We start from the raw sequence: 27,704 nt of genomic DNA on the forward strand, positions 1-27,704 counted from the left end.
CTCCAGATTGGGGGGGAAGGGTTCAAGAAAGAGATCTGGGGAGACACTCCCCAGAGATTTGCAAAAGGGAATGGAACTGACTGCATGCCCAGGAAGGAGACCTTGGGGTCTTGATGGAGACCTCAGTGAGGGGTGACTCCTGCCTGTGCGGCTTCCTCAGGTTCCAGGCAGTCTGTCTCAGTCTTGCCCTTTGCCTCCCTTAGAGCTTTCTAAATGCAGGTCTTCCTTGCCAGCCAGTCAGCAGCTCTGCCTCGATTGGGCTGGTGCAAAACACCCGTGAAGTGGCAAAGGATGTCTGGTGCTGCCAGGCGTGATGCTCTTGGCCATTTATATGACCACCCAAGGGTGCTGATGAGAGCCCCTTGACTAGTCCTTGGGTCGCATTAGGCTGCCAAGTGCCTTTCCAAAGGCCTCTTGTCTCAACCTTGGATTCACCTGCAGGGCTCAGAACTCCTGGCAGTGCCTCCTGCATTTCTTGCTGGTCAACCTGGACACACACCTCAGTCAGTACTAAACCCAAGGTCTGCAAAATGCTGCTTCCTGAAAAGTTTGACTTTGCAGCTGAAATGTTCTGCAAGGGCTCCTGTGCTGAGCAAGAGAAGTGCCTGGCACAAGGCCCCACCCAGCTTGCCACTCAATGCAGCTGGGCCTCCACTGGAGTGTCTAGATCTGCACCCCCACTGGGAAGAACCCCAGTGTAGACCTGGCCAACCCCTGCTGTTCAGCCTGGGAGTGTGGCACTGCAGGCCTTGTTAGCAGGGCCTGAGCATGGAGGGTGGGCACACTTTCCAGGCAGCCAGTCCCTTGGTAGGAGGAAAAAGACTGGCTCAGTTACAGATTCAGTGTGAGGCTGATTGTGCAGACTGTACTCTCTGCCCCTCCGCACAGTTGGGGCACTGACCAGGGCCAATGCGATGCTGCCCAAAGAGAAGCAGCCCCAAGAGCAGGGCTTCATGCAGCAAACAGGGCGTGGCAACCTGTACGGACTCCAGGTATATGAATTAGAAACGTACAAGGGGATTGGACAGATAGCAGAAAAGTCCATCACAAGTTACAAGCCCTCTTGGTTTTAGAAGTAGCCTCTCTCTGAACACCAGGAACAAGGGAGTGGCAATGGGATGCAGGGATCTTGCCTTGAACGCCCCCCCCCCCGGAATCTGGTGGGCTCCTGTGAGATGCAGGAAGCTGGACTAGATGGGCCCCCCTTGGTCTGATCCAGCAGGGCTCTTCTGATGGTCAAACTTCCATCATATATTCAGGCTGGCATATCTTGGCTCAGTAGTTGGCAGAAGGGATGTTGCCTCCCCAGTAAGATAAACTGCTGACTTCGATAGCTGACAACGCCTGGCCTGCCTTGTTTGCTGGATTTCAGCCCAGAGGGATCCTGCTGCATGTCAGACCTGGACTTTGCTCTGGCTGAGCAATTGCTGCAGGCTGTTTTGGTGTCCTCTCCCTGTCTCTAGCAGGGAGGAAGCTGAGGTGGTGTCTCTCTGAAGCAGTGAGAGGAACAGCTGCTGCTGCCAGGAGGAGTGTTGCCCCCACAAGCCAAAAGGCATGACTGCTAAGGCGGTGTTTCATCTTCTCTCCTCCCACCCTGCATGGTTTGTCTGTTCCTTGGCCCTGGGAGTGATGCTCTGGGCCAAACGGAGGCACACGTGGAAGCCTTGCATTTGCCCCGTGGACCTGAAGGGCAAAACCGCCATTGTCACTGGAGCCAACAGTGGTGAGTGTGCCAGTGGGACGGGCAGAGGGGGAGCTGCAAGTAGTCCTCACTAGGCTCTGTCACTCTTGGAGAGCCCAAGTGGAGCAGAGCCACTTGGACAGCCACCTGGGCTCCCCCAAGAGGTCTCCAGGCCAGTGTTACTCTGGGTGGTGCCAGTGAACTACACTGCAGTCAGCGTGGTGCGTCATGGCACCCATCCCAATGCAAAGCTTGCTTCAATCACCAGGCTTTTCAAAGTATAAAACAAATGTAATAAATGTCAACTGCACGGAGCCCTACCTTCAAGGCCTCTAGCTCTGCAATATAACCAAAAATGATGAAGGTGTCGCCTGAGATGGTCTCCAGGAATCTGGTGTAAACCAGCTCCCTCTGTGACCTTTCTTCATTGTGCTACATCCTTTGTCTTTTAAGGTGCAGGCCTGAAAACAAAAGGGCTCCAGATGAGTTTGGCCAGCAGGGACAATGGTTGGAGTACTGGCATTCAGCAAGGGAAAGCAGACACTCACTGCTGTTAGCTGCTGTAAAAGGAAGGGGTGAATGTTTAAGGGGTGAATGTTTAAGCAGGTGAAAGCAAAGACACGTCTAGCAATACAGAAGGGTCGTTATTGCGCAGGGTACAGACATGAAAAATGTTTTATACCCCACTTTTCTCCCAAGTGGGCACCCAAAGCAGCTCACAAAAGAGAAAAACACCATAATTTAAAAATAACAAAAAATAGATACATATATAATACACAAATTTAAAATGTGTGGAAATATAAAAAACAACCAGCAGCATTCAAAGACTATAACAGCAAAGCAATAAAATAGAGAGTGGCAGTGAAATATCCAGTACTAAAAGGACCAAAGGAAAACCCAAAGCAGCGTTTTGTACCAAGGGCTTGAGCTACTGCCGCCAAATGCTCTTCCTCCTGCCTGGCAGGGAGAAAAAGCAGGGAAAAACAAACAATACATTTCTCCCCAGTTCCTCCTTGCGTGTGTGGACGTGAGGCCAGAGAGGTGTGGCTGTGTGCTGCACACCCTGCCTGCGGAGCCCTGCTCTTGGCTGGGGCTGGAGTGCTGTGATTGGCTGCCCCGTGTGTCTGTCTCCTATGCTGTGCTATAGGAAAACAGGCGGGTGGAAGGAGTACTGGAAGACAAGACTCTTCTGGGTCTTTGCCTTCCTGACCATCTCCTGTGGCTGTTCATGTTCCTATGCCAGCTCTGTCTCAGCGCAATGTCTTAGCATGTCCGCTGGCCAAAGGGGTTTGAGAGTATGACAGTCACCAACTCCTCCTCATCCTGTCCCCCCACAATCTCCACCCCATGCCTAGTGTCAGCAGTACACTGGTGCAGAGTTGGCAAGGAGCTTGGAGATCACCTAGTCCAGCCCCTGCACCAGGCATGCGAAGAGGTGCCAAGCAAGATGGTGTTTCTCCATCTGACCAATGGACCATCTGAAGTTGTCAGCAGGCCCTCTGGCCTGGGTGAAGAGACATACTGGGAAAGAGTTCACAAAGGACCTGAGCCTAGCCTGTTCTATTTGAAACATAGATAATGAAGTGTGAAAGCACCCCATTCCCCACAGCATCTGTCCCCACTACAGCAGGGCAGATACCTGTGCCTGAATTGACCTTCTCAGGGAGGGAGTCTGAAGGACAGACTCAAACAGAAGTGGCAAGAGATGAGATTCGAGGGCAGACCGGCAAACGAAAAACTAATACATTGCTGCTTCCACCCCAGAGTTCTTCAAAACCTCCTGATCCTGCAATTTCTGGCTGCACTGCAAGTCTGGCCTACGAACAAGTAGTTCAGCAGCCAAGTTCCTTCTGGTTCCCAACCTCTTCGGCGCTCTCACAGTCAATGTCTGGGGGGAGGCAGAGTAGGCAAAATGCCAAACACAGCCAGTTCTGCAGCTGCCAGGCACACCAGGCCTTCAAGCTGGTGAAAGATCCCATAGTGCTGTGTATGGGGATGGCAATGCCTAGGTAGGCTGCTGTCCCAGGGCTGGGGAGAGAAGGGTCTTGTGCCTGGGACTGGCCGTGAAACCAAAGCAGCCACTGGCAACTCAACTTCCTTGCAGGGATTGGTAAGTACGTCGCTCTAGACTTGGCACGCAGAAATGCACGCACCATCTTGGCTTGTCGGAGCAAAGAGCGAGGGCAAGCTGCGCTGGAGGAGATCCGCAGGGCCACAGGAAACCCTGACGTGCACCTGCGCATTCTGGACATCAGCTCCATGGCCTCAGTGCGTGACTTTGCCAGGGAGTTCCTGGGCGAGGAGAGGCAGCTGGACATCCTCGTCAATAATGCAGGCGTCTCAGGTAACCAAAAGAAGTGTGAAGACAGCACAGTTCAGGTCTGTGAGGGACCAGGGTTGGTCCCATAGTTGGTCCCAGGGTTGGTCCCATTGAGGGTTGGACCAAGGAGACTGACTGAGGCATGTCCCCCTTGGGGCAGCTTTTGTCAAGGGACGCTCTTCCTGCACTTCTGTGTTTTGCACACAGCAATGGACTTACTTCCTGGTCCTTTTGGACATTATAGTAGTAGAGAATACAGTGGGCCCTCCTTATCCGGAGGGGTCTGGTGTCGTCGTCCCCTGCCACAGATAAGGAATTCCACAGATGCTGGGGTCCACTCCAGAAGCTCACACACTTACCTGGAGCCTCTGGAGGTTGCACTGGGCTGGACATCTCCAAAAACTGGAAGGAGCTCCCAGAGGGTTCTGGAGGCCAACAGAGTGGGTCACTGGCCCAGCACAACTCAGAAGAGGCCTCCAGAGGCTCCAGGTAAGCAATTGCAGGGAGCTTCTGGAGACACTCACGTGGACCTCAGTATCCATGGAGGATCTCCAGTACTTCAGCCCCAAAGTACTGCTTTGGGGCTGATCCATGGGAGCTCATTGTTGGGTCCAAGGAAGGGCTACAGTTCATGTGACGGTATTTCTGATGTTCAGATGAACCATCAGTGTGCCTCATTTGGGGACTCTTGCAACAATGGAGACTTGAGGACACCAGAAGACATTTGAATGCACCCCAAGGCAGGCAGATTCATTTGGTACCCAGACACAAGAGTGACTCGTCTTCAAGCAGCTCCTCCAATGTCTCTCCCACTTCAGGCTTGCCGTACACAGTCACTGTGGAAGGCTTGGAGCTGACGTTTGCCACCAACTTCCTGGGTGCCTTCCTTCTCACCAACTTGTTGCTGGGTAAGGACAAATCTCTTTCCCTCCTGCATGCGCCAAAATTTATTTATTTGAAAAATTTATATTCTGCCTTTCCCTTTTGCAGCAAATGCCCAAGGCAGCTCACAAAGTTCCACAATAAAATGTACAATGTATCAAAACAATAAGTAAAATCATTCATAAAAATGATGAAACTGGGGTGGGGGGGGAGGTAACTCTTTGGTCCAGAAAGAAGTAGCAGAGCCAAAAAGCTATTCCAGAGGTGCAGAGAGCAGTTAGCAACCCATCACCCAAATATCAGCAAAACAGGAGGAAGTTCTTAATTCCATAGTTGTGGCCCCATTGCAGCGAAGGCTCTCCCCTGCGCTCCATCCCTCTAACCTGGGACAGAGGCAGCACTTGAGGAGAGCTCCCTCAAATGACCTAACAGGAAGGGCTGGAATGTATAGGGAAGGACCCACAGCTCAACTTCAAAGATTGTTAGTGGGGCTTCAGTGTGGGCCTCCATAGGCACATGCTTTTCTCTGACCCTAATAAAGGACTAATAAAGTAAGCCCCATTGTCTCCTTCATGGACAGACAGACAGACAGATGTCAGTCAACTGAAATCAAGAAAACACAACAAAAACTCAAGTTAGGCATTTGCAGGTGCATCTAGAGTGGCCTGCGCCACACTTGTTCAGGGCGGGCACCCGAAGGGTCATGTGCTTCTGCCATCAAAGGCTCTTGAGCAGTGATGGAATCAGAGAACAGATTGTTAGGCTGCAATTCTATACATACTTACCTGGGAGTAAGCCCCATTGTAATGGGATTTACTTCTGAGTAGACATGTATTGGATTGGATATACCTTTTCAGAATTGGCTCATCTGCCACGGTGTCACTTTGTAGCTCAGCAGCTGAGTGGTGGTCGGTGCAGTGATGCCTCAGCAGATGCAACACTGCTGAAATTGCAGCCCACATGATAGTTGGGGCTCTCCCAGCATCTCCGCAGGGTTTCCTTTCACCCCTTGGTCTGCCCCTTACCCCATAGCGTTCCTTGCCTTCTGAAGCCTCCTTCTGTCTCTCCCTCTCAGGGCCTTGGCAGAAGCAGCGCTTCTGAAAGAGCAGCACTGGCAGCCCAACTATCATGGGGGGGTGGGGGGGCAGAGAACGAGCTTCTGAGGGCTATCTGTCCTGCAGGCCTTGACACTCCTGCTCTAGATTTTCCCAACACCCCAATCTTAGCACACAAATTATGACATTGAAGCAAAGGTCTGCTGTCTTAAACGGCCGCATGGCAGTGCACACAGCTTTAAAAGCTATTTAAGAACTTGATGGCAGGCTGGAGCTATACTACTGAACTGAGAGGCAGGGCGTGTGTAGGGTCAGCAGCGGTGAGAGGGCGGCTGCCTTCCTGCCCTGCTTGATGTGGGGCTTCCTGGCCAGGGCTTGAAGCGGGTCTGATGCTGGACCAGATTAACACTTGGTTTGGCAGAGCAGGGCTCTTCTTGCTTACGCTTTGGAGCTGGGGAACACAATGCATCTCTGGGATGTATTTTTAAAAGCGAGTTATTAGCTGAACATGGAGTGGAGCTCCCCCAGTCCTCTACTACCAAAAACAGGCACTTGTGTTCCTTCTGGCTTAGCACCTGAGCCCCTGAGAAGCAGCTGGAGTCAGACCTTGCAGGAGAAGATCTGAGCCTGGCCTAGAATTCCCCTTCCCCTCCTGGGGAGGCTGATGAGGCTGTTTGCTGCTTGTTGGTTCCCAGCCCTTCACTCAGGCCAGCCTCTCCCCCCCCCCGCCACTGCAGGTGCCATGAAGGCCTCATCTCCTGCTCGGATCATCAACGTCTCCTCCTACCGGCACTTTGATGGAAAACTGAACATCAAGTTCCTGTCTGGGGAGGAGCGAGTAGGCTACCACCAGGCCTACTGCAGCAGCAAGCTCATGAATGTGGTCTTCACCCTGGAATTGGCCCAGAGGCTGCAGGGGACAGGTGAGTGCACCTGCCCATGCCAGGGCCTGCGCGGCCTGCAAAGAAATGCAAGACCTCCTCATTTCAGTTGCACTTCAGCTCTGCTCTGGTGCACGTGACAGGGCCTCAACCCCTGGATGAACCTGGTCACGCTGGCTTCCCTGAGGGGACAGTTCTCATGGCCCCGCTGGCACTCTGAGCAAGTCTGCTGGATGGATGAGGCCGAGTGGATGGCAGGCAGAATGTCTCCACCCCCAGCACTGCTGCAGAGTGGGGCCAAGCGCCTGCTCCAGCCCACGCAGTCATGTTCCCCATGAGGTTTCTGCCAACAATTTGCAGGCTGCCATCCCTTTCATGTAGTTGCTTCTGGCTCAGAAGAGAACCACAGAGCTTCTTTGCTCTTGGAGAGGAGACAGGGTGCTTGAGAAGGGCAAGTCTGCCAGCTGCCCAGGCCCCCTCGGCATCCCATCACTCCACCAGGAGTGTAGTTGGAGTCCTTCTGGTTTTCCATCCAGTAAAACGAGTGTCAAGTCTATTTCCACACCGACGTTCGGCCTTTTGGGTGGCCTGGAAGTACCAGAACGATTTGGGGGACACACTTTGAACCCCTATTTGCACTGAGAGGTGTACAAAATGTCTAGTTTTCAGATTGTTCTGGTAATTGGCCTGCCTGGGGCTCCGAGTGTGCTGGATCCGGCTCTCTCTCTCAAAATCAGGCTGTAAGAACCCACGTAAAGATGACAGCAGTCCACTGTGAGCAGAAGGGGCATAGCCCCCCCCCCAGTAATCCATGCCTTTAGTCTGTGACCCTCCTTCTCTTGTAGGAGTGTCTGTCACTGCTGTGAATCCTGGCACCGTCAAGACAGAAATCATGCGCCATTTCAGCTGGTGGGTGCGCCTGCTGTTCCGCGCCTGCGGTCTCTTTCTGAAGGTGAGCCAAACAGAGGCTGGCATTGTGCAGACCAGCAGCCATGGCTGGCACTCAGAACTTCTGGTTGCTGAGCGACAACAAAGGGGGAGGGGGAGGGGGAGATTGGCCAGCAGCAGAGAGTGCAACAAAGAGGGGGGCAGCAGCAGGGGAGAAGCAATGACGGGATCCAGAAATGAACCCCTCTTCAAAGTGCTGCTGGCAATGCCAACATTCACCCAAGACATGGGCAGACACTGCTGAACGAAGCCTGGCATCTGTTCGATACCTGAGGTGGCTCATGCAAGCAGGCCCGCTCCAGGATGCTGCTTTGCCACAAGGAGACCTGACTTGATGGCAGGAAGGGAACTATGAGGCGCACATGTCTGAGAACAGGGTGGGGCCCGGGTGTGCAGGAAGGGACTCCCACAGTCTAGCTCGGTAGTTCCCCCTTCACTTGTGTCAGGCAGAGGAGGGTCTTTCCCAGGGCCCGGACCAGCAGGGCCCTTCTGTACAGAGGCAGGTGCTCTTCCCCGAACCACACCTCTGCAATGTGCTGGTGGGCCTTCTCTAGGGTGATGGACACTTCCTCTTCTGGCTGGTTCAGCAGCCTTGCTGCTCCAGGCCTCCCAACACTCCCCCCCTTCACATGGAAGAGACAGAGGATCTTACTTGGGGTGAGCGAAGGCCCATCTGGTGCAGCACTTCTCCTCCAGCAGCAGTCCTGGGAGCCTCCCAAAGGGCCCAGTGCTGTAGCTCGCTCCTCTGGCCGACCCCAGCATGGAGCCACTGGGGTCACCCTTGCTCTGAACAGGGCCATGAATATTCTGGGCTGGCCGAGTGAATCACTACTGACAGACCCACCCTGCAAAGTGCTCCATGCATAAGCAGCAATGGCACTTTTGCTGCAGGGTCCGAATGCCGACAGTTCTGTCCCCAGACACTTCCTGTCCAGCAGCGAGGCCCACCCATCTGACCTCTGCCTTCTGTCCTCCCTAGACTGCAGAAGAGGGAGCGGTCAGCACACTCTACTGTGCAGTGTCCCCGGAAGTCCAGGGCATCACCGGCAAGTACTTTGACAGCGACTGCAGCCTGAGGCTGCCTGCAGCCCTTGCTCAAGATCCAGCCATGAGGCGCAAACTCTGGGATGCTTCGGAGCAGCTGACAGGCCTGGATTGTCGGGGACAGCAGTGAGAACTGCTCATCATGGCTCCAGGGCAGGCTGCAGGGGAGCCAAGTCCAGGCACTGGTAGCAAGTCTCTGACTGGCCTCTTTTCCACCCGGGGTTCTGTTCCTGGTCATTCCATTTCCCTGCAAGCTCTTGGGTGGCAATGGGGGCATTGCCTTAACCCGTTGGGAGCTCAGCGACTATCCCACAGGTCTCCTTGGAAAAGACCCTCCCCTCACATGCCCTTGGGGTTCCTGCTGCCTGTGGCTCCTCACATATCAGAGGGTCATATCCTCACTGATTGACTTGAGCCAAGGGTTTAGGAGGAGGGACAGCTGCTGTGTCTCCCCACTGGTGTGACAAGAATGAGGCGAAGGGACCAAGTCACAGGAGGAAGCCATTCTCAAGCAGGCTGCTGGTCCTGGCCGTTGACTTGCTCAGTGTCTCAGTTAATGAATTTCTTTGCCCAATCAATTGTTTGAAAGGTGCTTTCAAAGGTGCTTGCAGAAAATGACTGCAAACACTTTGCAGGACCTCAGTGCAATTCTTAAGTGTCCAGGTTCAAGGAACCGGTGCAACAAAGCTTGCTTGCAGGGGTAAAATAAGAACCCAACCTCACAGGTCATACTTTAGGGCCAAACTAAACACAGCATTGAGCAGATGCGTAGATTTATTTTGCTACGTAAACTCTTTGTGAACTACGTTTTGTTGAAAAGCATGACACACACATTCTTAATAAATTATAAATGTAATTGGTTAGTTTGGAGTTATTTTTTCTTTAGAACAGCAGGCCACACACCAGCCTGAGCCAGGCTATGACTGTAGTGCAAAGGTTGGCTGGCCTTCCTTGGTTTTAACCCTTTGCCTGTGTGCTATTTTCCTGCTGAAAACCTCCCCATGAAGGTGCAGCTGGTCCTTCAGGGCAGGAACCTTTTGGTGGGAAAGGAGGATACAGGCAACGGATTTATCCCCAGCACTTCACCCTCTGTCTTCAGGCCAGGCCAGCTGCTGCTACTCTGAAGCCCAGCCTAGAGAGCAGCACAGCACATTTTAACATCAAGCCCAGTTTGGCCCTCAACATGGAGTTGCCTTTCTGCCCTTTCTAAAGCAGCAGCTGTGGGAGCTCTGAGCAGACCCTGGTGCAGCTGGTGGTTGTCCTCAGTGGTGTTGGATCCAGGAATTTGGCCACAGATCCAAGGACTCCCAAATGGGATTGCTGTTCTCAGAATGCCTCCCCCCCCCATGGCTCTAAGGTGCAGCCACATTTGGAATCCCACCTGCCCTTCTGATTGCCCTGCCTCAAGCAAGAAATTGCAGTGCTGGAGAAGGTACCAAAGAAAGGGGGCAGCCACAAGGGTCAGAGGGCCTGAGCACCTTCCTATGGGGACAAGGGAGGCTGCAGCATTTGGTGCTTCTGAGCCTGGAAAGAGGGGCTTGATCTTAAGGGGGACAAGCATAAGACTGACAGCATAGCTCAGAGAGAGACATGTTTCCCTCCTCCTTTGATGATCCTGGAACCAATATTTTAAATAATTTTGTGCAGCTTGTCACATGAGGTCAGGTGTGGAATTTTCCACTTGTGGTGCCATGTCTGTGCTCAAAACAGTTGTGGTTTTCAAAATACTTTGGATTTCAGAATTCCAGGTAAGGGATGCCCAGCTTGTACTTACAAGAGGTTAATCGTTAGAGCACTTGAAACCCTGGAGTATTCAGCAATTTTATAAAAAGTACAGCAGGAACGTGTTGGGAGATGTAAAGAATTAAATGTTGGGTTGATACAGATCTGATAAAATTCTTTAAAATATTTAATATTGGAAGATAACTGGAACAGTTTTCAAGATAATACAGGAGAAAATACAGGCCTTAGTCCATCTCTGGGGTACTGTATCTAAAAACCCTAAATCTATTCGGGTTTTTAGACACGGTATCTAATAAAGACCCATGTCTAATAAGTTCTGCAACTGAAGCAGCCAGAGCGTTGTGAGCCAAACCCTGGAATTCCAATAAGACCCCAAAGAAGGAAGAAGGGTGCAAGATAGGCAGGACTTTGGACAGACTCGCTTGTATGGAAAAAAGTGACAAGAAGAGAGTCTTATTTTCCACACCTAATTTTCATCAGTAAAGTATATCACCCACTGCCCTGGATCCAGCAAGGGGGGAGCTGCCACAGCAGCTCACGGGGCTTCTCTCATGCCCACACAATGTTCAGTTCAAGGCCCTCCCTGCTGATTCTCCTGAGAAGCTGGTCATAGTCCCTCTGGTGGATCTCTGGGCACCCGTCCAAGTTGAGGTAGGTCAGTGCATTATCCAAGGACAGCAGCAGGTGGATGGTGTGACTGGACACCCTGCCCTGGGCCAGCGAGAGCTCACGAAGGTGTGTCAGGGCAGTGCTGGGGGGCCTCAGCACTTCCTGAAGCACCCCATCCAGGGAGAAAGGCATGCAGACTAGGTCCAGGTGCTCCAGATGTGGGGAATTCCTGAGGAGGGACACGAGGCTCACCTTCAAAACCTCAGCCCAGTGTGAGGGGCCCTCGGAGCTGCAGAGGACCAGGCTGAGGTCACGCAGCTGAGGTACCACGTGGGGGGTGAAGTTGAAGTCCCCATTCAAGGCCTCCACCCCCCACTCCCTGCCACGGCCATGCCCCTGTGGGGGAAGGAGGGAGGCGCTGAACTTCTGAAGACGCCGGCACTGACTCAGCAGAGCAGGGAAGGAGACCTCCTCTTCCAAGGAGAAACCACCGAGTGAGAGGAGATGAAGTTGGGCCCCAAGGCAGCCTGTCACCGGCAGAAGCTCTCGCAGGGCTCTCTGCCCCATGCAGTTGACAGTGAGGTGAGTGAGATGGTGCCATGACAGGAGGCCCCAGTCCAAGCAAGAGTTTTCTCTGAGAAGGATGGTCGCCTCTGCCAAGTGTGGGCATACTGCACAGACCACAGGCAGAAGGGGCTCCTCCACCTCCACCACTCGCTGGAGCTGCAATAGGAGCCTGGGGCCCTCCACATCCCCCTGGGTGAACGTCCTGCACTGCACCAGCTTCTCCAGGGAGGGAAACCCCGGGGCATTCAAGGCATGGCCAAACTGTTGGTGGTGGATCAGACCCACGGCCTCGGCAACCAGCTCGTGGACCAAGAACTTCAGGCTGGGCAATGCTAACAGCAGAAAGGCCAGGGCTGCCACCATGTCCTGACTATGGGTGCTGGTCTTGAGCCCTTCTACATTCAGCACTTGCAGCATCGGGCAGCAGAAGGAGCCCACGGTGGGGTCATAGGCCAGATGGAGGAGGGACGCTGGCGAAAGCCTCTTGCAGTCAGAGATGTCCAGTTCGCGAAGCTGGCTGCAGCAGGAGCCCACAGCTGACAGCACCTGTGTGTTGCACTGAGTCTCTGACAGGCCTAGTTTTGTGAGGTGTGGCAAGCCTTCCATCAGGTCCACCAGAGCATCAGTGGGCACCCGGCTGCAGCCCTGGAGATCCAGCAATGACAGGCTCTGCCCCAAGAAAACAAGCAAGAAAGAGTCCATGAGCAGCAAATGCAAGGCCTCTTCTGCATGTGCCTGCTGGGGCCGCATTCCCGCTCCACACTACCCATCAGGGACAGAAATGCCCACTGAGCTGCCCTCTTTTCTTAAGCCTGGCACAAGCCCTGCATCTGCACAAGCCCATTGCCACAAGCTGAACAGAACTGGGGAGAATAGAAAAGCAAGGAAAAGGAGGGAGACACGGGTGGGGTGGGTTAATAGCACCCCTTGGCACCTTTGGCCAGAGGTGCCAAGAGGCACCTTTGTGGAGCCCAGACCCACTGCCCTCAGCACCAGTGCTCCAGCTTTCCATCCAAGGGCTGGCTCAGAGTTATGATCAAACCCATCCCTGTTCAGACTAGGCCATGTGCTTCTGCCTTGCTGGGGGTGCTAGTTCTGGCAGGAGCCCCAGTAGGCCTGAGCTCCTGTCATGTGTCCCTCCTGGTGGCCATCAAGCCCTGGACTCCAGCTCTTGGTTGTAGCAGGCAGGATGGAAGCCCAGCACTGGCAGAGGCAGGAGAGCCATCCTGCCTACTACTCCAGCCATTGTCCTACCTGGGTGTGCAGACAGCAGACAGGGGAGCTTAGTGGCTGGACCCCTGCCTAGCTGCCTCAAGTGAGTGAGCCACGCTGGAAGGCAGTCCTGTGGCCAAGCCATGGCAAGCTGCCAAAAGGGCCCACCTGGGGCAGGAACCCCACCCCAGTGAAAGAACTACCCTAAAGGACTGGCCTCAGCACCGCACGCAGGCCTCACCTTGCAGCGAACCACAATGAGCTGGGCAATGGCCTGGCTGACCAGTTTTGGGCAGGCACTGAGGCTGAGCTCTGTCAGGTGGGGCACCAGGAGCAGGTGTAGCATGGCCCGTGTCAGTCGCCGGCTTTCCCCCAGTAGCTGGAGCAGCTCCTGGACCAAGGAGCCCGCTGGGCAGGAAAGAAAAAGACCGAGCAGTCAGTCACACCTTGTCCTGCTGAGGGGTGGGCAGCCCTTGGCCCCCATGTGGGCATGGCCAGAAGAACCTGACACGTGTGCAGAACCAGACCAGGGGAGGGGGGCAGCCACCAGCAGCCTCTCAGTTAATCTGTAGGAGGTCCCACTTGGTGAGGCTTCCTTTCTTTCCATCCACACTTGTTCCAAGTTGTCTGTATAGCTACATGACAAGCCTGTTCTCTCTTTACTGGGGAAAAACAGTGCAGGAGGGGCCTTGTGAAAGAGCCCATCGCATCCCCACCCATGTATTTCCAGCCAGGAAGCACCTCAAGGTCAGAGTGCGCCAGCCACAGGACCCTCTTTCTCCGACTTGTCTGCTCGTCTCCTGAGTCCGCTGCTAAGAGCACAGAGGGGAAGGGCAAGAGCGGCAACCCACTGGGAGGTGGTCTGGGACACTGCACACTGGGCTCACCAACCAGCACTTTTCAGAGAAGCTGACTAGTGTGACAACCATGTCCAAGTGCCTGCTTGGGAGGTTTCTAAGGAAATCTGGGGGCTCTAGAGAGCCTTCAGACCTAGTAGCTATAAGGAACTGCACAGAAGAGGCCTCTTAGAGAAGGGGTCTCCCTCCTCTCCCTCTTGCCAGCTATGGAGATTGTTGGATTGTTGTCTGTCCTGAACCCTTCTTGGTGTCAACACGTGACCCCTGAGGAGAGTCACTCCGGGACCCCTCTGCGAGGAGGCTGGCAGTTCGGCTTCCTTGTTTGGGAGAGCAGAACTACTTAAACCTGCATCACTTTGCAGTCAAACCGAGGAAGAGAAGCCTGGTCTAGCTTGGTGCGCAGCTGGCTAAGAAGATCTGGGGAACCATCCTTTCAACACAGGAAAGAAACTAGAGTGAAGTGGAGAGTGCAGCAGCACAGCCTGCTGACCTCACCACCTTTCACTTGCTCCACAGATCACAAAGAGCACCTTGACATTGCTAAGTTTTTAGATCCCTTCTGGGGCCTTCTGGCTCTTGATGGCGACCACAAGCCAGTCCAGGCACGTGGCCAGATGCGCACTGCCCCGAATGGTCCCAGCACCGGCCTGGTCTGCCATCAGCACGTGCTGCTGAGCAGGCTGACTTTGGCCAGAGGGGCCCCCCCGCGCCTGTCCTGTGCTTGCGCCTCACCCAGCTCGCTGAAGGGCCCCATGATGTAGCGGAAGTGGAACTCATCCAGGTAGTTGTCTGCGTAGTCCTTGGCCCAGACGCGCTGCATGTTCCCAGCCACATTCTCCAGGCACAGCCTTTCCAGCGCCCGCACGGACCTCCTCCTGGGCATGGGGCTTCTGCAGCACAAGAGACGAGGGCATCAGGGAGGCTGTGCCGTGCTGGGCGCTCTGCCCTGCAGGGAAGCCTCATCCCCGTGACAGGAGGGGGCTTCGTGTCCGCGTTCTCTGGGCAGCACAAGCGCAAGGCTGTGTGCAGGCGAGGCTCGGGCAGGGAGGCAGCGCTTGGCGCTTCGAACAGCAGGGCAGCGGCCGGGCGGGCCTCCCTTCCTCCCCTGAATCCGCGCTGCGAGTGCGTGGCGAGGAGCGTCCCGGCGAAGGACGGCCACTCCGGCATCGTTCGGAAGTCGCTGCCGGCGCCCGAGCGGGACGCGGCCGCACAGCGCCCCGCCTGGCCAGACGGCAGGCCGGGGCGAGCAGCGCCGCAGCCCCGGAGAAGCAGGACAGCAGGCGCGGCTCCGGGCGGCAGAAGAAGGGGCGCCCGGCGAGCCCGCACTGGCCGGGGCCTCGCGACCTTCCTCTCCTGCGGGATCTCCTCCCAGCGAGGGCTCGCGGGGCGCTCCGAGGGTCCTTCGGCAGGGTGGCTGCCGCCCGAGCCGCGGGAGGGGGGAGGCGGGCGCTGGGCCGGGTCGGGCCGGGCGCGCACGCGGAGGTCTCGGGCGGGGTCGCCGCTGTCGCGCGAGGGTCCCCCGACGGAGGGGCCCGGCCCGGCCCGCCCGCGCTTACCACGACCAGACCGCTGTGAGATACCGGAAGCTGGACTAGATGGGCCTGTGGCCTGATCCAGCGGGGCTCTTCTGATGTTCTTATGTAGACTGCTGGCGAGAGGGAGAGGAGAGGCAGCGGCCGTCCAGGCGAGGCTCCGCCCGGCCGCCCCGCCCCGCCCCGCCCCTCCCAGCCCAGCCCAGGGGCGGGCTGGAGGAGCGGGGCGGCCGCTAGAGGCCAGGTACTGCCGCCCGCAGCGCCAGAGGTCGCGCCCCCCTGCTGCCCCCCAGGAGCGAGGCCCCCCGCGCCCGGGGGTGCAGGGGGAGGAGCATGGCGAGGCCACGCCCCCTGGCGGCGCTGCCTGCGACGCGTGCGCAGAAGCGCCGGGCCTGCGGAGGACCCTTGCTGGGCCGCCCGGGCGCCTGCGCGGAGCACTCGGACCGGCGCCGCCTGGCCAGCCTGCGCGGGAGGTCCGCCGACGGGGCGGCTGCTGAGGGAGCGGCGGGTGAGTGGGCGGCGGAGCCTCCAGCCGCCGAGGCAGCCTGCCCTGCGGGAGCAGTCCCGCTGCCGGAAGGGGCGGCCTCTCGCGCCCCCGTCGGCGGGCCTGCCGGTGGACGGAGTCCGCCCGCTCGCTCGCCCGCCCGCCCTCCCGGGAGCCGCCTCAGCGGGCAGGCCCAGGAGCCGCCCGGGCGCCCGAGGCCCAGTGGCGCTGCGGGGGCTTCCCGGGCCCCGCGGGCGAGACGCAGGAACGGGCGTTCGGGGAGCGAGCAGCGCGTGGGGCGGGAGCGGGGCCGGGCACAGCGGGCAGTGTCGTCCTGCGCGGGGCCGCGCCTTCGCGCCTGGGAAAGGGCGCCGCGGGGCTGGCGAGGGCGACGCCCGGCGCGGACCTCCCCTCCCGGAAAGGGTCGTGACTGGCGGCGCAGGACTCGGACGGCTGCGCGGAGCTCCGCGGCTCTCGACTCGGAGGGGCGCGAGGCTGGGCGGGCTGCGCGAGGGAAGCTTCTCTGCGCCCCGACGCTGGCCGGGAGCGAAGGAGGCTCGGCCATCCCGCGCGGTGCCCCCGCGCAGGACGTGCTGCTCTTGAAAGCGACTCGGACAGATTCCCGGAGAAAAGGCCTTCGCGGGGCACGAGCCGCGAGGGGACCTCCTGGCTGCAGAGGCAGCCGGACTCTGAATGCGGGCGCGGGGGGCGCACTGAGACTCGGGCGCTGGGCCCTGGCCCGGTCCTGCGGGCCCTTCTGAGTCCCCGTGCAGCTTTGAGGTGTGGTCACGTTCCCGGGATCAAGGCCTGGCGGCCCCGTTGTGGCCACGCGGGTGAGGCGGCTGTCTGCAGAACAGGCTCCTGTGCCAGTCCCTGCTCAGGACGCCTTCAGCCCACCTCTGGCTCCCTTTCCTTTCCATCGCATTTCACCGTATTCTGGGAAGGAGAAACCTTGATCCCAGTTCGACTCACCATTGCCTCGGGTGGTGCTGTCAGCTACCAGGCCACCTGAGGACCCTGTCCTGCTGCTTGTGGTTAGGTGTTTCTCCCGTCTTTCAGATGACAGAATCTTTTCCTGTGCTTTCCTTTCACCTCCCTGTCTGGCTTCCCCACTTGTTGCTGCTGAGGCTGCTGCAGGTTTGCTAGGAGCAATGTGGTTCTTCCTCTGCTGTTCAGAGGATCTGCTTGTGTGATCTGTTTCCGTGGCAGGCCCTGTAGTAACCCTGCTGTTACTAAGAAGGTGTTGCGATGGGGAGACTAGCCTTTGATCCAGGGCAGATGTGGTGTCATCCCAGAACTTCTAGGACAGCAGGTGGTGACCAAGGGCCGTGCCCTGGGCGGCAGCAACTGCCTCGATTAGGTCCGACTCCTGATCCCCGGGTGGGATGTGATGTGAAAAGGGCTCTGAAAATGAAGAAGAATTTATGACCATCAATAAAGCTTACATTTTGTATGAGAAATAATAAATAATAAAACAAAGGATTCCCCCCCTCGATTACTACTATTTATTTTGGTGACTCACTGTCTAAAATCAGAAAAGAAATCCAAGATGGTGCCTTTTTGATCAACTTGGGAACTCGAAGTGTTACATCTTTACAATGATGTATTGTAACCTCAGGGTTTTTGAGGCTGCCTCTCCATCACTTGCTTTCTGGAGGATTGAGCAGAGCTCCTGGGGGTGGAGTTGGGGTCTTCTGGATGGAAAAATCTTTGTCCTGTGGTGTGGATCAGTGTTGAGTGGTCCTCAGTGCTGGCGTTGCCCTGTTGAGCAAACAAATTTCATTTTTGAATAGGAAACCATGTAGTTGTGCTATATTTGTTTTGCACTGCCTCTGTTTTTGATGACAGCATGATGTAGGCAGCAAGTGAGCAAAGATCACTGTATTTCAGATGATGTCAGAATTGCACCTGCTGCTTTGTGTTCAAGCTCATCCTCGCTTGTTGCCTACAGCCATGTAGCCTTTCCTTAGTTCGTAGGCTTTGTCAGGATATCTGTTATGCATTTGTGCAGCAGGGAGCAAATACAGCTCAGCTGTACCAGGAAGTGCTTTCCCCGCTGTGCTATTGGGCCCTGAAGACCAATGGGCTCATGCGCTCGCTCCATCCCTTCATCTCCTCTGCATGGCCAAGAATCCGGGATTATTTAGTTGGCAGTTCACATGAAATTGGGGACCTGTGACTGGGTTTTAGATCTATGTTCTGAGCTAGGATGTGAGACCAGGGTTTGGCGTCTGCGTCACACTCTGTGTGGATACCAGAGTTCAACCACAGTTCCTGGCTTCGCATATGACTTCAGGAAATCATCAACAGAATGTTGGTGTTGTGGCTCCATGAAGATGCCTAGAAGGAAAGTGAGTTGGGGAGGAGGAAGTGCATGAGCTCACAGCTCTGGAAGGCTCATTCACATGGCAGAAGACTCTTTGTATTTCTGAACTTGGACTGTGTGCAATGCTGTGACTAGCCAGTACTCTCTTGGTTAGTGAATACTTGCGATGTGGCAGTTTACTAGGAAGTTTTTAGTTAGTTGTGCAACTGTGTTTTTGCACAGTTTCTAAGATGAAATGCCAGTGAGATTTGGAAGAACTGCAGAACTTCTGCAGCTTCTGGGTGGGTTTTGCTGACTGCTGCTGCCCTCACCCTGGAAGGATGGTGTCCTTCCCCATGCCTTAGTTTCTTCTTTGGTGGCAGTACTGACCTGCTTTGTCTTTCATGAAGCTTCTTTGGGGAGGGGTGGATGGGGGAGCGATGGGTCATCGGGGAGAAGCTGCTGCTCCGTTCCCTGTCTGGAAGCTCCAGGGTGCCTTCTCTGCCTGCCTGATGCCCTACACTCCTGGGTGCTTTTGCCTTATTCTTCAGGGCTTGGAGAACTTGAGCAAGAATTGTGGGAAGATGACACAAAACTATACTTGCAAAAACCAAATGCTGGGGAAATGGTAAGGCACCAACTGGAGCCTGGGGCCTCTCCATGCAGTTAGCTGACCGATGGTTCAAAAGAGGTGCCCTGTGCCTTGCTGAGTGAGTTTGCTGCCAGCAGATGTGGGCCTGGATGGCTTGAATAGGGGGTTGGACCAGGTCACAGAGAGTGCCTGGGAGGTGGGTGGCTACAGAACCTCCTTGTCTGGAGGACGGGGCCTCAGAGAGGAGGATGAGTTACCAGACTGTGGAGACCTTTGGCTCATGCCCACCTTGTGGTGTCTGGCTGTCAGCGGTAGGAAGCCAGGTGGGGGTGGAGTGAGGGGGGTCCACAGGGCTGCTCTTAAGCCATTTCTGACTTATGTTCCATATAGCCAACAGGGATCAAATATGTACACCTGTGGACTGGACAGAAATGGGTTAAGCTGTCTTGTGCAAAATGGAGCTGGCAGGGAGCAGCCCTGGCTAAGTGGACCCGTGCTGACGAGCTCTGGAACAACTCTTTTGATGGGCCAGGCATGGTGGAACAGGCTGGTCAAAAAATACTTCAGTCTTCTGTGGTTCTTTTTTCAACTCCCCAGTATATACTTCTTTGATGGCCCAGTACCATCAAATAAATAGAAGGGAGCATTGTCCCTCCAAACGGAACTGCTCCAGCATAAGGGGAGACGAGAAAGGACAGCCACAACATGACGTGGGAGGGGCTGTGTGGGTGCAGCTGAGGGTGCAAGGCTACCGTGTGGCTTAGGCAGATGCATCCAGTAAGGGGGGGGCACCCCAGTCAGTGTCCTGGTCCCTTGAAAGGGAGGCAGAGGTGGTAGGGGAGCTGAAATGATGACAGAGTCGTGGGTGAATTATTTGGATGAAGATGGATCTGGAACGGAAAAAGACTCACCTCCTTTCGTTACCAGCTGCAGCATCCTGGCTTCTCGGCATGTTGCTATGGTTACCTCTTCAATGAAGTGTTTCAGATATATTGATTTGCAGTCTTGGTTGTTCCAGTTTCAACTGAAAAAAGGAAATGGCGGGACACTGTCGGTGAGAGAGGCCCCTTCCTGCTCTCCGAGTAGCCGCAGTCCTGCCAGGGTTGCGTGGGCCACTGCTGAAATAGTGAAATGGCGCAGTTTGTCAGTGCGCAAATGCACATAGCTTGGCCCATGCAGGGTCCTAGTGCCAAGTGGATCACAGCTCTTTTGAGGCTGAAAGTAGGGAGGTGAAAAGTGAGCTGAAAGTGGAGAAGGACTTGGGGTTTGCATGTGCCCCACATAACTCCCCTTCCCTGCTGAGAGAAGCATCGCCCTCTGTGAACTGTTCCACAAATCCCAACCTGTCTTCAGTGTCGCCATTTGATGCTGAGTGCTGCTGCCCGTCTTGAGGTTCTGTTAATCTGGAACAGGAGCCTCCAAAGCCAGGCCTGCGAGGCATTCCCAGATGGCCCATCTGGGCGCAGTGGTGGCGAAGGCTCTCTATTCTGCACTGCAGCCTCCACTTTTCACAGCTGGTCTTCCCAGAAACTCGCGCTGTGCAGCCACTTCCCCCAAGAAATTGGGGTGTAGAGCCTGTTTGGGTGACAGGCAGTGGAAGCGGTTGCCAGGTGAGAGTTTCTGAGAAGACTGACTGTGAAAAGTGGAGGTTGTGGCGTGGAATGGAAAGACTTCATCATCGCCGTGCCACGCCCAGGCAGGTAATCTGGGGGACAGCTGTACAGAGGTAGACAGGTTTGTAAAGGCACAGAAAAGGGGAAAATGCAGAACTGCGTGATGTGGCCTGTGCATGTTTCCTGCCCCGTAGGAGTCATGGAAAGCTGAGGCGTCAGTTGGAGAAAAGCAACCATCAGAACCAACCTGCTTGAGGTGGGTGTTGGGCAGATGCAACGTTAACTGAACTTCAGAAATTACCCCTCTTTTCTAGGGACAGGATTGTGAAAGTGCTTACTCTTGCCATGCCTGTTATGTATGGGCACCACACAAAGCCCCTCCCAGTGTGGAGACATGAAAGTGGCTCCTTGGGCTGAGTTGTGTCTGTCTTTGGTTTTAGATATGGGGGTCGTGAGCACAGGGGGATGGTCAAGTGCTGGAGTTTGAGGGATAATCAAAAATGTGTTGCATCCAGGAGTGCGGGATAACTGGGTGGCCCCCCCTTATATACCCAGACTTCTCCTCAGAGAGTGGGGAGCCTTTCAGGGTGCTGGGGGCACTCAGCGATCACCTAGGCACTTTCTTCTCTTTAGAAGTTTTCTCTCTTAATTTGTGTCAGTAGATTAACTCAAGTCTTTCAGTTGTCTCTATTTCAGTCTCATTGAATGCAACTTCCGAAAGCCCTCTTGCTCCTTGGAGTTTGTTTCCTTTCACCGTACTGGAGACAGCTCAGGTAGGGACTTGACTGGCTGACAAGTGACCCAAGGAGGTGGGAGCTTGCTGTGCTTGGCACAGGAGGGCCCAGGTCTGCACTAGAATGGGCTTCTGGCACACTCGCCAGAAAAGTTTGGTCATTGCTGAAATAGGAGGAATCTCATCTGGTTAGAGATAGCTTCCAGAGGTCTAGCGACCGTATTTGCCTGTGGCAGAAACAGAACAAAGAGACAGGCCAGTTTGTTTCAGCAGAAGCTTTTGTGGTTTACAGGCTCCTTCGTCAGACCCAGCGGTGAACAGGAGTCGAAATGGTTGGGAATGTCTGCATGGTGCTTCCTTTCGCCAGCCCTGCAGCCTTTTCTCCTAACACTGCAGATCCAGAGAGGCTTGGGCCCTTTGACCCAGCAGTGGGTCTTTGGAGCATCTTGACTGGCAGCAACCAGCCATCCCTTGGCAAATCAGGGGGAGAGGTCCCAGTTCACTTCCTGGGTGGGATTCATCAGACAGGGGTTTTGAGTCTTACTGGACACACTTGGCTGTAGAATGTTTGGTCTCTGAGATTGCATTGTGGACGAGGCAGTGCAGGTGCCAGTGTTCCAGATGTGAAGCAGTCGTGATGGTGGCATCTGTGGATTATAGAATTGGAGCATTGACCTGCTTGTGGCTTCTTCTTAAGAAGGTTAAACCAAACTGGATCTTGCAGCAGCCTCATTGTGGGCCTGGGCAAGAAAATTTTTCTTCTTCTTTCTGGCACAATGTTTGAATTGTGAACCTTCTGCTTGTTTTATTTTGGCAGCATTCAGAACATTTCATTAATTTGTGTTTAAAAATTACACCCTTTCACTGCATACAAAGTTTTGACCAGGACCAGCTGGCCGAGGGGTCTGTGGCAGAGGAAGGAACAAGCAGGAACTGGGAGGATGATCTGGGAGCCCTTCTCCAAGAAAGGACATTCGGCTCGCTTGGGTGTTGAGTCTTGAGTGCTTCATCATACATCTTTAGCCCCAAAGACTAGTAACTTGCTTGTGAAATAACCCGGGAACTAACGGGAGCCAAATGTCTCAGTTGGATTCTACTCGAGAGTTAGGGCCACAGGCACCTCCCAGCAACATGGTTCATCCTTATGTGCGCATTTTCCTCCTGTGGATCCTGAGTTTCGTTTCTTGCTCCCCCCTCCTCTCCCGCTGCCCGGTTTGGGGGCTTCTAAATGGGCATTTATACTGTTATGGGACTTGCCAACACTCTGAATGGTGTTGTGAGGAGTGGGGCTGCCCTTTGATGCTGGGGGTCAGATTTAGATTACAAATCTCATCAGTTAAAAGCTGCCCCTTTTATCAGGGGAGCAGGGAGCAGATTAAAAACAGTTTAGTTTGCTACTACAAGAGCTGTGGGTGGCAGATGGCGTTCTCTAGGGCAGCGGTTCTCAAACTTTTTGGTCTTTGGAACCTGTGACACTGCTGAACAGAGTCTCTGGGAACCTCAGAGTGCCAGTGTGTGCATGGAGTGACACAGTGCCGAGTGGCCATGGCTTCTTAAGGCATGCTTATGGAACCCCTAAAGGGGTTTGGGGAGCTTCAGGGCTCCTAGGAGCACACTAGAAGACATGTTGCTGTAGGGCAGAGCCTCCCAATCCCTGGTCCGCAGACCAGATCTGGTGCGCCAGGATTATTCCGGGTATGGCACAGACAAAACCTTACTGTTCTGCATGCAGCCTCCTGTTTCTGCAGCTGATCTTTGCACAGACTTTGCACCAGGCAGCCATTTCTCCCGGGGAATCAGGGCGCAGATCCTTCTGGGGCAATAGGCAGTGGAAGCAGCTGCCTGGCATGAGTTTGTGCAAAGACTGGCTGCAGAGTTGGGAGGCTGCAGCCTGGGATAGTAAGGCTTTGCCAACCCCACACTGAGCCCGGAAGGCTAATCCTAGTGTACACCACAGGCCAGTTTGGAGATGGCTTCGCTAGAGGAATGTCTCCTGAAGATGGTACTCACCAAAACCCATGTGTGCATCACCTAACAATAGTATTTTATTGCAAAAAATATCCCATCTTTGTTCCCTTAAGGCAGGGGTGTCCAAAGTTTTTGGCAGGAGAGCCATATCATCTCTCTGACACTGTTTTGGGGGCAGGGGGAAAAAAAGGATTAATTTACATTTAAAATTTGAATACATTTACTTAAGTTTACATAAATGAATATATTAAAGATGAACTTGTATGAATGAATGAAGGTCTTGCAGTAGCTCCAAGCCTATAAAAGGCCTGGCACAAAGCAAGGCTGGCCTTTCCTTCACTGCCACTGCTGTGTCACAGATGTGAAACAGCAAGCAATGGAGGGAGCCCTCATCCCGCAGCTCAAGCGAGAGGTCAAACAGTCGCCCTCATGCTGAAAGCAGTTGTGTTGGGCCAGTGCGGGCTCCAACAAATCTCTGGAGGGCCAGAGTCTCATTGGAGACTGGGGGCTCTCCGAGGGCTGCATTGGGAGTCCTGGAGGGCCTCAAGTGGTCCCAGGGCCAGGGTTTGGGCACCCCTGCCTTAAGGTGACTTACAGTTACCCAGTAAGGAAATGGCGTACACAATGAAAAGTGCAGTTTTGAATGTGTGAGCTGGGATGGTCAGCAAGTGTGAAGCAGGAAAACAAGGAGGTGTGGTTTTTCTACAGAGTTAATTGGGCTGCAATCCTCTGTACACTTGCTTGGATCTCAATGGAACTTTCTTCTGAGTAGACATGCATAGAACTTTGATGTCAGTTTATCAACTGAAGCTCCTGTGATGGACTCAACAGAGTCTTTCTTTGATTGATTCTGGGCAGAATTGGTGAAAGGCAGGGAGGCTTTTTGGAGACACAATCCCCACTGCTTTGAAGCCTCGTCTGAGCTGTCATCCGTGTTGATCTGCACCCTCCTCCCCACCCACAGCTTTCCAGGGTAACCTGCATGCTAGTCTGTTGTCCTGCCCGAGAGGCACTCTTTGCTCCAGTTCAGGGTGGGGGCTAGAAATCTGTCTCCCAGCAGAGAGAGCATGATGATGATGATCTTGCGAACTATCTCTTCCTGCTGGATTGAATAGCTGAGTGTCAGGCACCTGCTCTGCCAAAGGACTCCTCTCAAAGGGTCTTCCCTGGAGAGACAAGATGATATGAGATGGCATGACTTGGGGGGGGGGGTTTGGCTGAAGCACAGACCAGATCAGCTGCAGGTGGGAAAGAGGATCTGGAAGGAAGAGGGGGAGGCAGCCTGGTGAGCCAAGATGTGGTTTCCGAGGTGGGACAGGTGTAGGGGGCTGACGGGGCCAGTGGTGGCCCAAGTGCAGATCCGGGCTGCTGTCCTCTCCTTCTGGGACCATCTTTTGGGGTGCATGGAGCAAGGTGGTCGCTTCATTTCTGGTGGCTTTGAAGAGGAGCTTCCGGTTAGCAGAAGCTGGACCTGATGGAAGCCTCTCCCTAGGCAGATTTGGGGTGCCTGGCTAATCCCCGTGGCACTTCTTTCACTGGCTGCTGGGAGTCCTTGGGTGTTGCCACAGTGGCTTGCTGGCTCCAGAGCATGCCAGGAATGTTGTTCTGCAAGACCCACCAGTCGCTGCTTGACCTTCCTCCCCACCAGTTTCTCAGCTGTAGCTGAATGTTGTGCTATAGTGGAGAGGAAGAGGAGGAGGAAGACAGTTGGAGGTTTGCAGGCACCTCTTGGGTCTCCTGCCTTTGGTTTCTGCCCCACACCGAATGTTAGGCTGCTGAGCTTTATGAGGGTCTACCAGAGAGAACTTACCTTCTGTCTAGTGTAGGAAGGTATAGGTGCCTTCAGATTTGTCTCCCTCTTTCATTCTGTGGGGAGCAGGACAGGCCCAGAAAGGTGCAGCAGCCAAGAAGCCAGGAGAGGTGGCCTGCCTGGGCTGCCAGCCTGCCTGCCTGACTGAGAGTCTGGGGCAGAAGAGGGGGTGTGCCTGTGTGGGTGTTTAGCTCTGCCTGGCCTTCCCTTTTGGAGGTTTTGGAGCAAAGCAGACTAGCACTAGGACCCAGTGGGCTGACAGCATCTGTGACAGGAGTCTGGAGCAGCAGTACTAGCGCAGAGCGAGCCTCCCTCAGTTGGGCTTGATTTTTGTGTCTTGGAGGCGTTCAGCCCCCCCTTTCTCCTCTGCCCTGAGCAGCGGGTGGCTCAGGGCGTGGGCACAGCAGCACTTGAGCCAGACCCTCCCTGCCGAGCCCCTGGCCATGAGCTGAGCACAGCCTTAGCAGAGACCGGGAGAGTGGGTCGCAGGCATCATCAGCATGGCCCAGACCAGGAGGCAGGCGCACAGCCGGGTAAGTGCCAGCGCTAGCAAACTCCCAGGCTGGATCGTGGTGCTGGTTGCAAGTGCTGGCTTGCTTGCTGCAATCTGTTGCGAGGAGAGCTGGGGCGGGGCCAGGGAGAGAGGGGGGGAGGCCGGGGTTCTCTACTGGTCCGTTGCTTTGATCCCTGCCAGGCAGACAGTCTTACTGGGAGCCCAGCCCTGGAGCCCCTGTTCTTCCTTGGGCCTCACTGTTGACAGTGCAGAAGGGCTCACCTGAGTCTTCCTTCCTTCCTTTCTTGGGCTCTGGTCTCCCTTTCTTTTTTTGCCCTGTTTCCAGGTTTGGGTTTTTCCTGGCTGCCCCCCCCAACCCAGAATGGTTTGTCTGGGTTGTTTGGGGGAGCACAGCTTGCCACCATCTTGCAGTGGGGCACTGGCTGCCAACTCTGCAGCAGTAGTCAGAACGGACTCCTAGGGCAGGGGTCTTCCTCTCAAGGGTCTCTCTTTGGTTGCGGTGTTCTTCTCTTTCCCTGCCCAGGAAGGGTTAAAGCGATGTTCGACACTGGGTTAGCTGAGGCAGCGTGTGGTGGGCATCAGCCTGAATTGGCAGGGAGCTCTTGGTGCCGCTAAATGGCCTCCCTGCCTGCCTGCCTTCACCTTTGCAAACCCTAGAAGGAGAGGCCGCTTCTGTGGCTTCCCCCTGAGGTGCTCCTTGCAGGAAGAAGGTGCCCTCCTGGGCTGCCTGCGGAGGCCCTTCCTGCCTTTGCCTGTCCCCACTGCTTCTTGGCTTGTCAAGCCGCTGCTCTGCTGCTCCCCCAGGGTGCTCTGCAGCTTGGCTGCCAATCAGCCAAGCAACGTGAGTGTGCTTTGGGTCTTTGGCCAGTGGGGCCCCCCCATTGGATGGTGGGCCCCATTACCTCCCCCTGAGCTGGAGGTGGGTGCGAACAACAAACTTGTTGACTCCCTGTGCTTGGAGGGCAGGACTGGTCTGGCCTCATAGGCATGGCTCCTTGATGGGTTGATGGTGGTGAGTTTTATGAAGGCTCAGAGTGTGGGGAGAGGTGCGATTCTTCTCTTTCCTTACCCCAATCCTCTGATCAGTCCATGGTCAGAGAGCAGATCTATGCCAGGGTTAAAGAAAGGTGGCCTTCGAATCTGCATCCAGCGTGGGCTACCCTTCCCAGGCAGGTGGGCAGGTCAGCCTTGAGGCCGATGGCTATCTAGGTGTGCCTTCATGGTTTCAGCCAGAGAAGGCTCCTGCGCAGCCCTGCCTGGTGATGCCATCAGGGATCGGACCTGGGGGCTTCTGTGTGCAAACCAGAGGTGGGTGAGCTTGCCCATCTTGAAGCACCCTTTGGGAGGGACCAAGCGGTGGCTTTACCGGTTCAGGCCTTTCTTCGGGCTGGAGACCCCTGAAGCAGCTGTTACCGCCCCAGCCAAGTGCTACGTTGGTCAGCTGCCCTGGAGGACCGGGTTGGACTTGGTGACTGGGCCCTGCTGCAGTTTGCCAGAGCCCTGGAGAGGCCTTTTCTGCCAGCTACAGAAATGTTTCCCATTGGTGGTGTGGACTGGTGGCCCAGGTCTCCTGTCTTTACCCAGGCTGGCGGATGTTGAATCCTTGCCTTCTCCCCCCCCATGTGTCTTCATGAGGACACTGGCCTTGTCCTTTGATTGGATGGAGCTGATCTGGTCCCTGAGCCTCTGGAGGGATCCCACCCTGCTGGCACCCCGCTGCTGTGGCAGGTGTGTCTCCAGTGGGTGAGCACCACATCCTCTTTGCTGCTTCAGAAGCCCAGACCAAGACAGCAGCCACCCTCATTCTGTCACTGGGTGACGAGCCGGTGATTAATTCCGGCATGATCTCCTACTGTGATGAGAAGGGAACGTGGCAGTGCTTGGGGGTGGCCGTGCCCAGGAGCAGGAGGTGGCCTCTCTGGCTTTGCGGCTCCTTCCTGCAGCGCTGTCCCGACTCAGATGTGCTGGTGACCAGCCATTGTGCTCTTGCATGGGGGGAGGTGAGCAGAGCAGGCTGCTGCACTGAAGGGCTGCCTCAGACTTCTGATCAGCGTTTTGGATTGACAGGTGGATGAGGCTGTGAATGGAATCCTCTCCTCTGTGTGTAGCTTCAGAAATGACCTCCCACCTCTGGGAGTGTGGAAAGGGGAGGAGTGCAGTGGTGGGCCAAGGTGACAGTGACACAGGGCCCTCGGATGGGGCAAGGGGTCCAGCAGTATAGAGCATGTTTACCCCCAAGGGCCTACAAGATGAGAGCAGGTGTGTGCTGGAAAGGCTACTGTGGACTTGCGTATTCCGGGGAGGGTCTGCGTTGGCAGCTGCAGAGAGTGCCTCTCCCACAGAATGGAAGCAGT

At 55.2% G+C, this 27,704-nt stretch overlaps 3 protein-coding genes across 10 annotated transcripts in view; 2 read left to right on the plus strand and 1 right to left on the minus strand.

Annotated features, from left to right (window-relative positions):
- Window positions 1-1,554: 1,554 nt before the first annotated feature.
- LOC136655625 (retinol dehydrogenase 11-like) lies at window positions 1,555-8,941 on the plus strand. Its single transcript, XM_066632209.1, has 6 exons — window positions 1,555-1,723; window positions 3,786-4,025; window positions 4,820-4,909; window positions 6,676-6,861; window positions 7,665-7,771; window positions 8,747-8,941. Exons 1-6 carry the CDS (start codon window positions 1,555-1,557, stop codon window positions 8,939-8,941), a joined length of 987 nt encoding a protein of 328 aa, XP_066488306.1.
- Window positions 8,942-9,603: 662 nt separating this feature from the next.
- LOC136655965 (uncharacterized) lies at window positions 9,604-15,667 on the minus strand. 2 transcript variants are annotated; one of them, XM_066632729.1, is made up of 4 exons: window positions 15,380-15,667; window positions 14,532-14,689; window positions 13,184-13,350; window positions 9,604-12,399 (listed from the first exon to the last, which is right to left on the minus strand). In XM_066632729.1, the coding sequence occupies exons 2-4, from the start codon at window positions 14,680-14,682 to the stop codon at window positions 11,104-11,106; spliced, it is 1,614 nt and encodes a 537-aa protein (XP_066488826.1). In that variant the 5' UTR covers window positions 14,683-14,689; window positions 15,380-15,667; the 3' UTR covers window positions 9,604-11,103. The 2 variants fall into 2 exon arrangements, with proteins under 2 accessions (XP_066488826.1, XP_066488825.1); XM_066632728.1 differs by having other exon boundaries at window positions 15,356-15,667.
- Window positions 15,536-27,704, plus strand: part of DCTN1 (dynactin subunit 1) — a 59,974-nt gene continuing 47,805 nt past the window's right edge. For 5 of the 7 annotated variants that reach the window (XM_066632722.1, XM_066632721.1, XM_066632725.1 and 2 more), the window contains exon 1: window positions 15,762-15,839. The gene's annotated coding sequence lies outside the window, so the exon portion shown is untranslated. Of the gene's footprint in view, window positions 15,576-15,706; window positions 15,840-27,704 lie in introns of those variants that run through there. The other 2 variants (XM_066632720.1, XM_066632727.1) reach the window with 2 other exon arrangements.

Source organism: Tiliqua scincoides, chromosome 6 (assembly GCF_035046505.1).
Source record: "Tiliqua scincoides isolate rTilSci1 chromosome 6, rTilSci1.hap2, whole genome shotgun sequence".
In the NCBI taxonomy this organism is placed as follows: Eukaryota; Metazoa; Chordata; class Lepidosauria; order Squamata; family Scincidae; genus Tiliqua; species Tiliqua scincoides.

Excerpts from the sequence above, each read along its gene's own strand:
- LOC136655965 (XM_066632729.1), bottom strand. The coding sequence starts at position 14,682 with ATGCCCAGGAGGAGGTCCGTGCGGGCGCTGGAAAGGCTGTGCCTGGAG. Across the intron at positions 13,351-14,531 it reads GGGGCCCTTCAGCGAGCTGG|CGGGCTCCTTGGTCCAGGAG; the intron begins GTGAGGCGCAAG and ends TTTCCTGCCCAG. Across the intron at positions 12,400-13,183 it reads TCATTGTGGTTCGCTGCAAG|AGCCTGTCATTGCTGGATCT; the intron begins GTGAGGCCTGCG and ends TTCTTGGGGCAG.
- LOC136655625 (XM_066632209.1), top strand. The coding sequence starts at position 1,555 with ATGACTGCTAAGGCGGTGTTTCATCTTCTCTCCTCCCACCCTGCATGG. Across the intron at positions 1,724-3,785 it reads TGTCACTGGAGCCAACAGTG|GGATTGGTAAGTACGTCGCT; the intron begins GTGAGTGTGCCA and ends ACTTCCTTGCAG. Across the intron at positions 4,026-4,819 it reads CAATAATGCAGGCGTCTCAG|GCTTGCCGTACACAGTCACT; the intron begins GTAACCAAAAGA and ends CTCCCACTTCAG.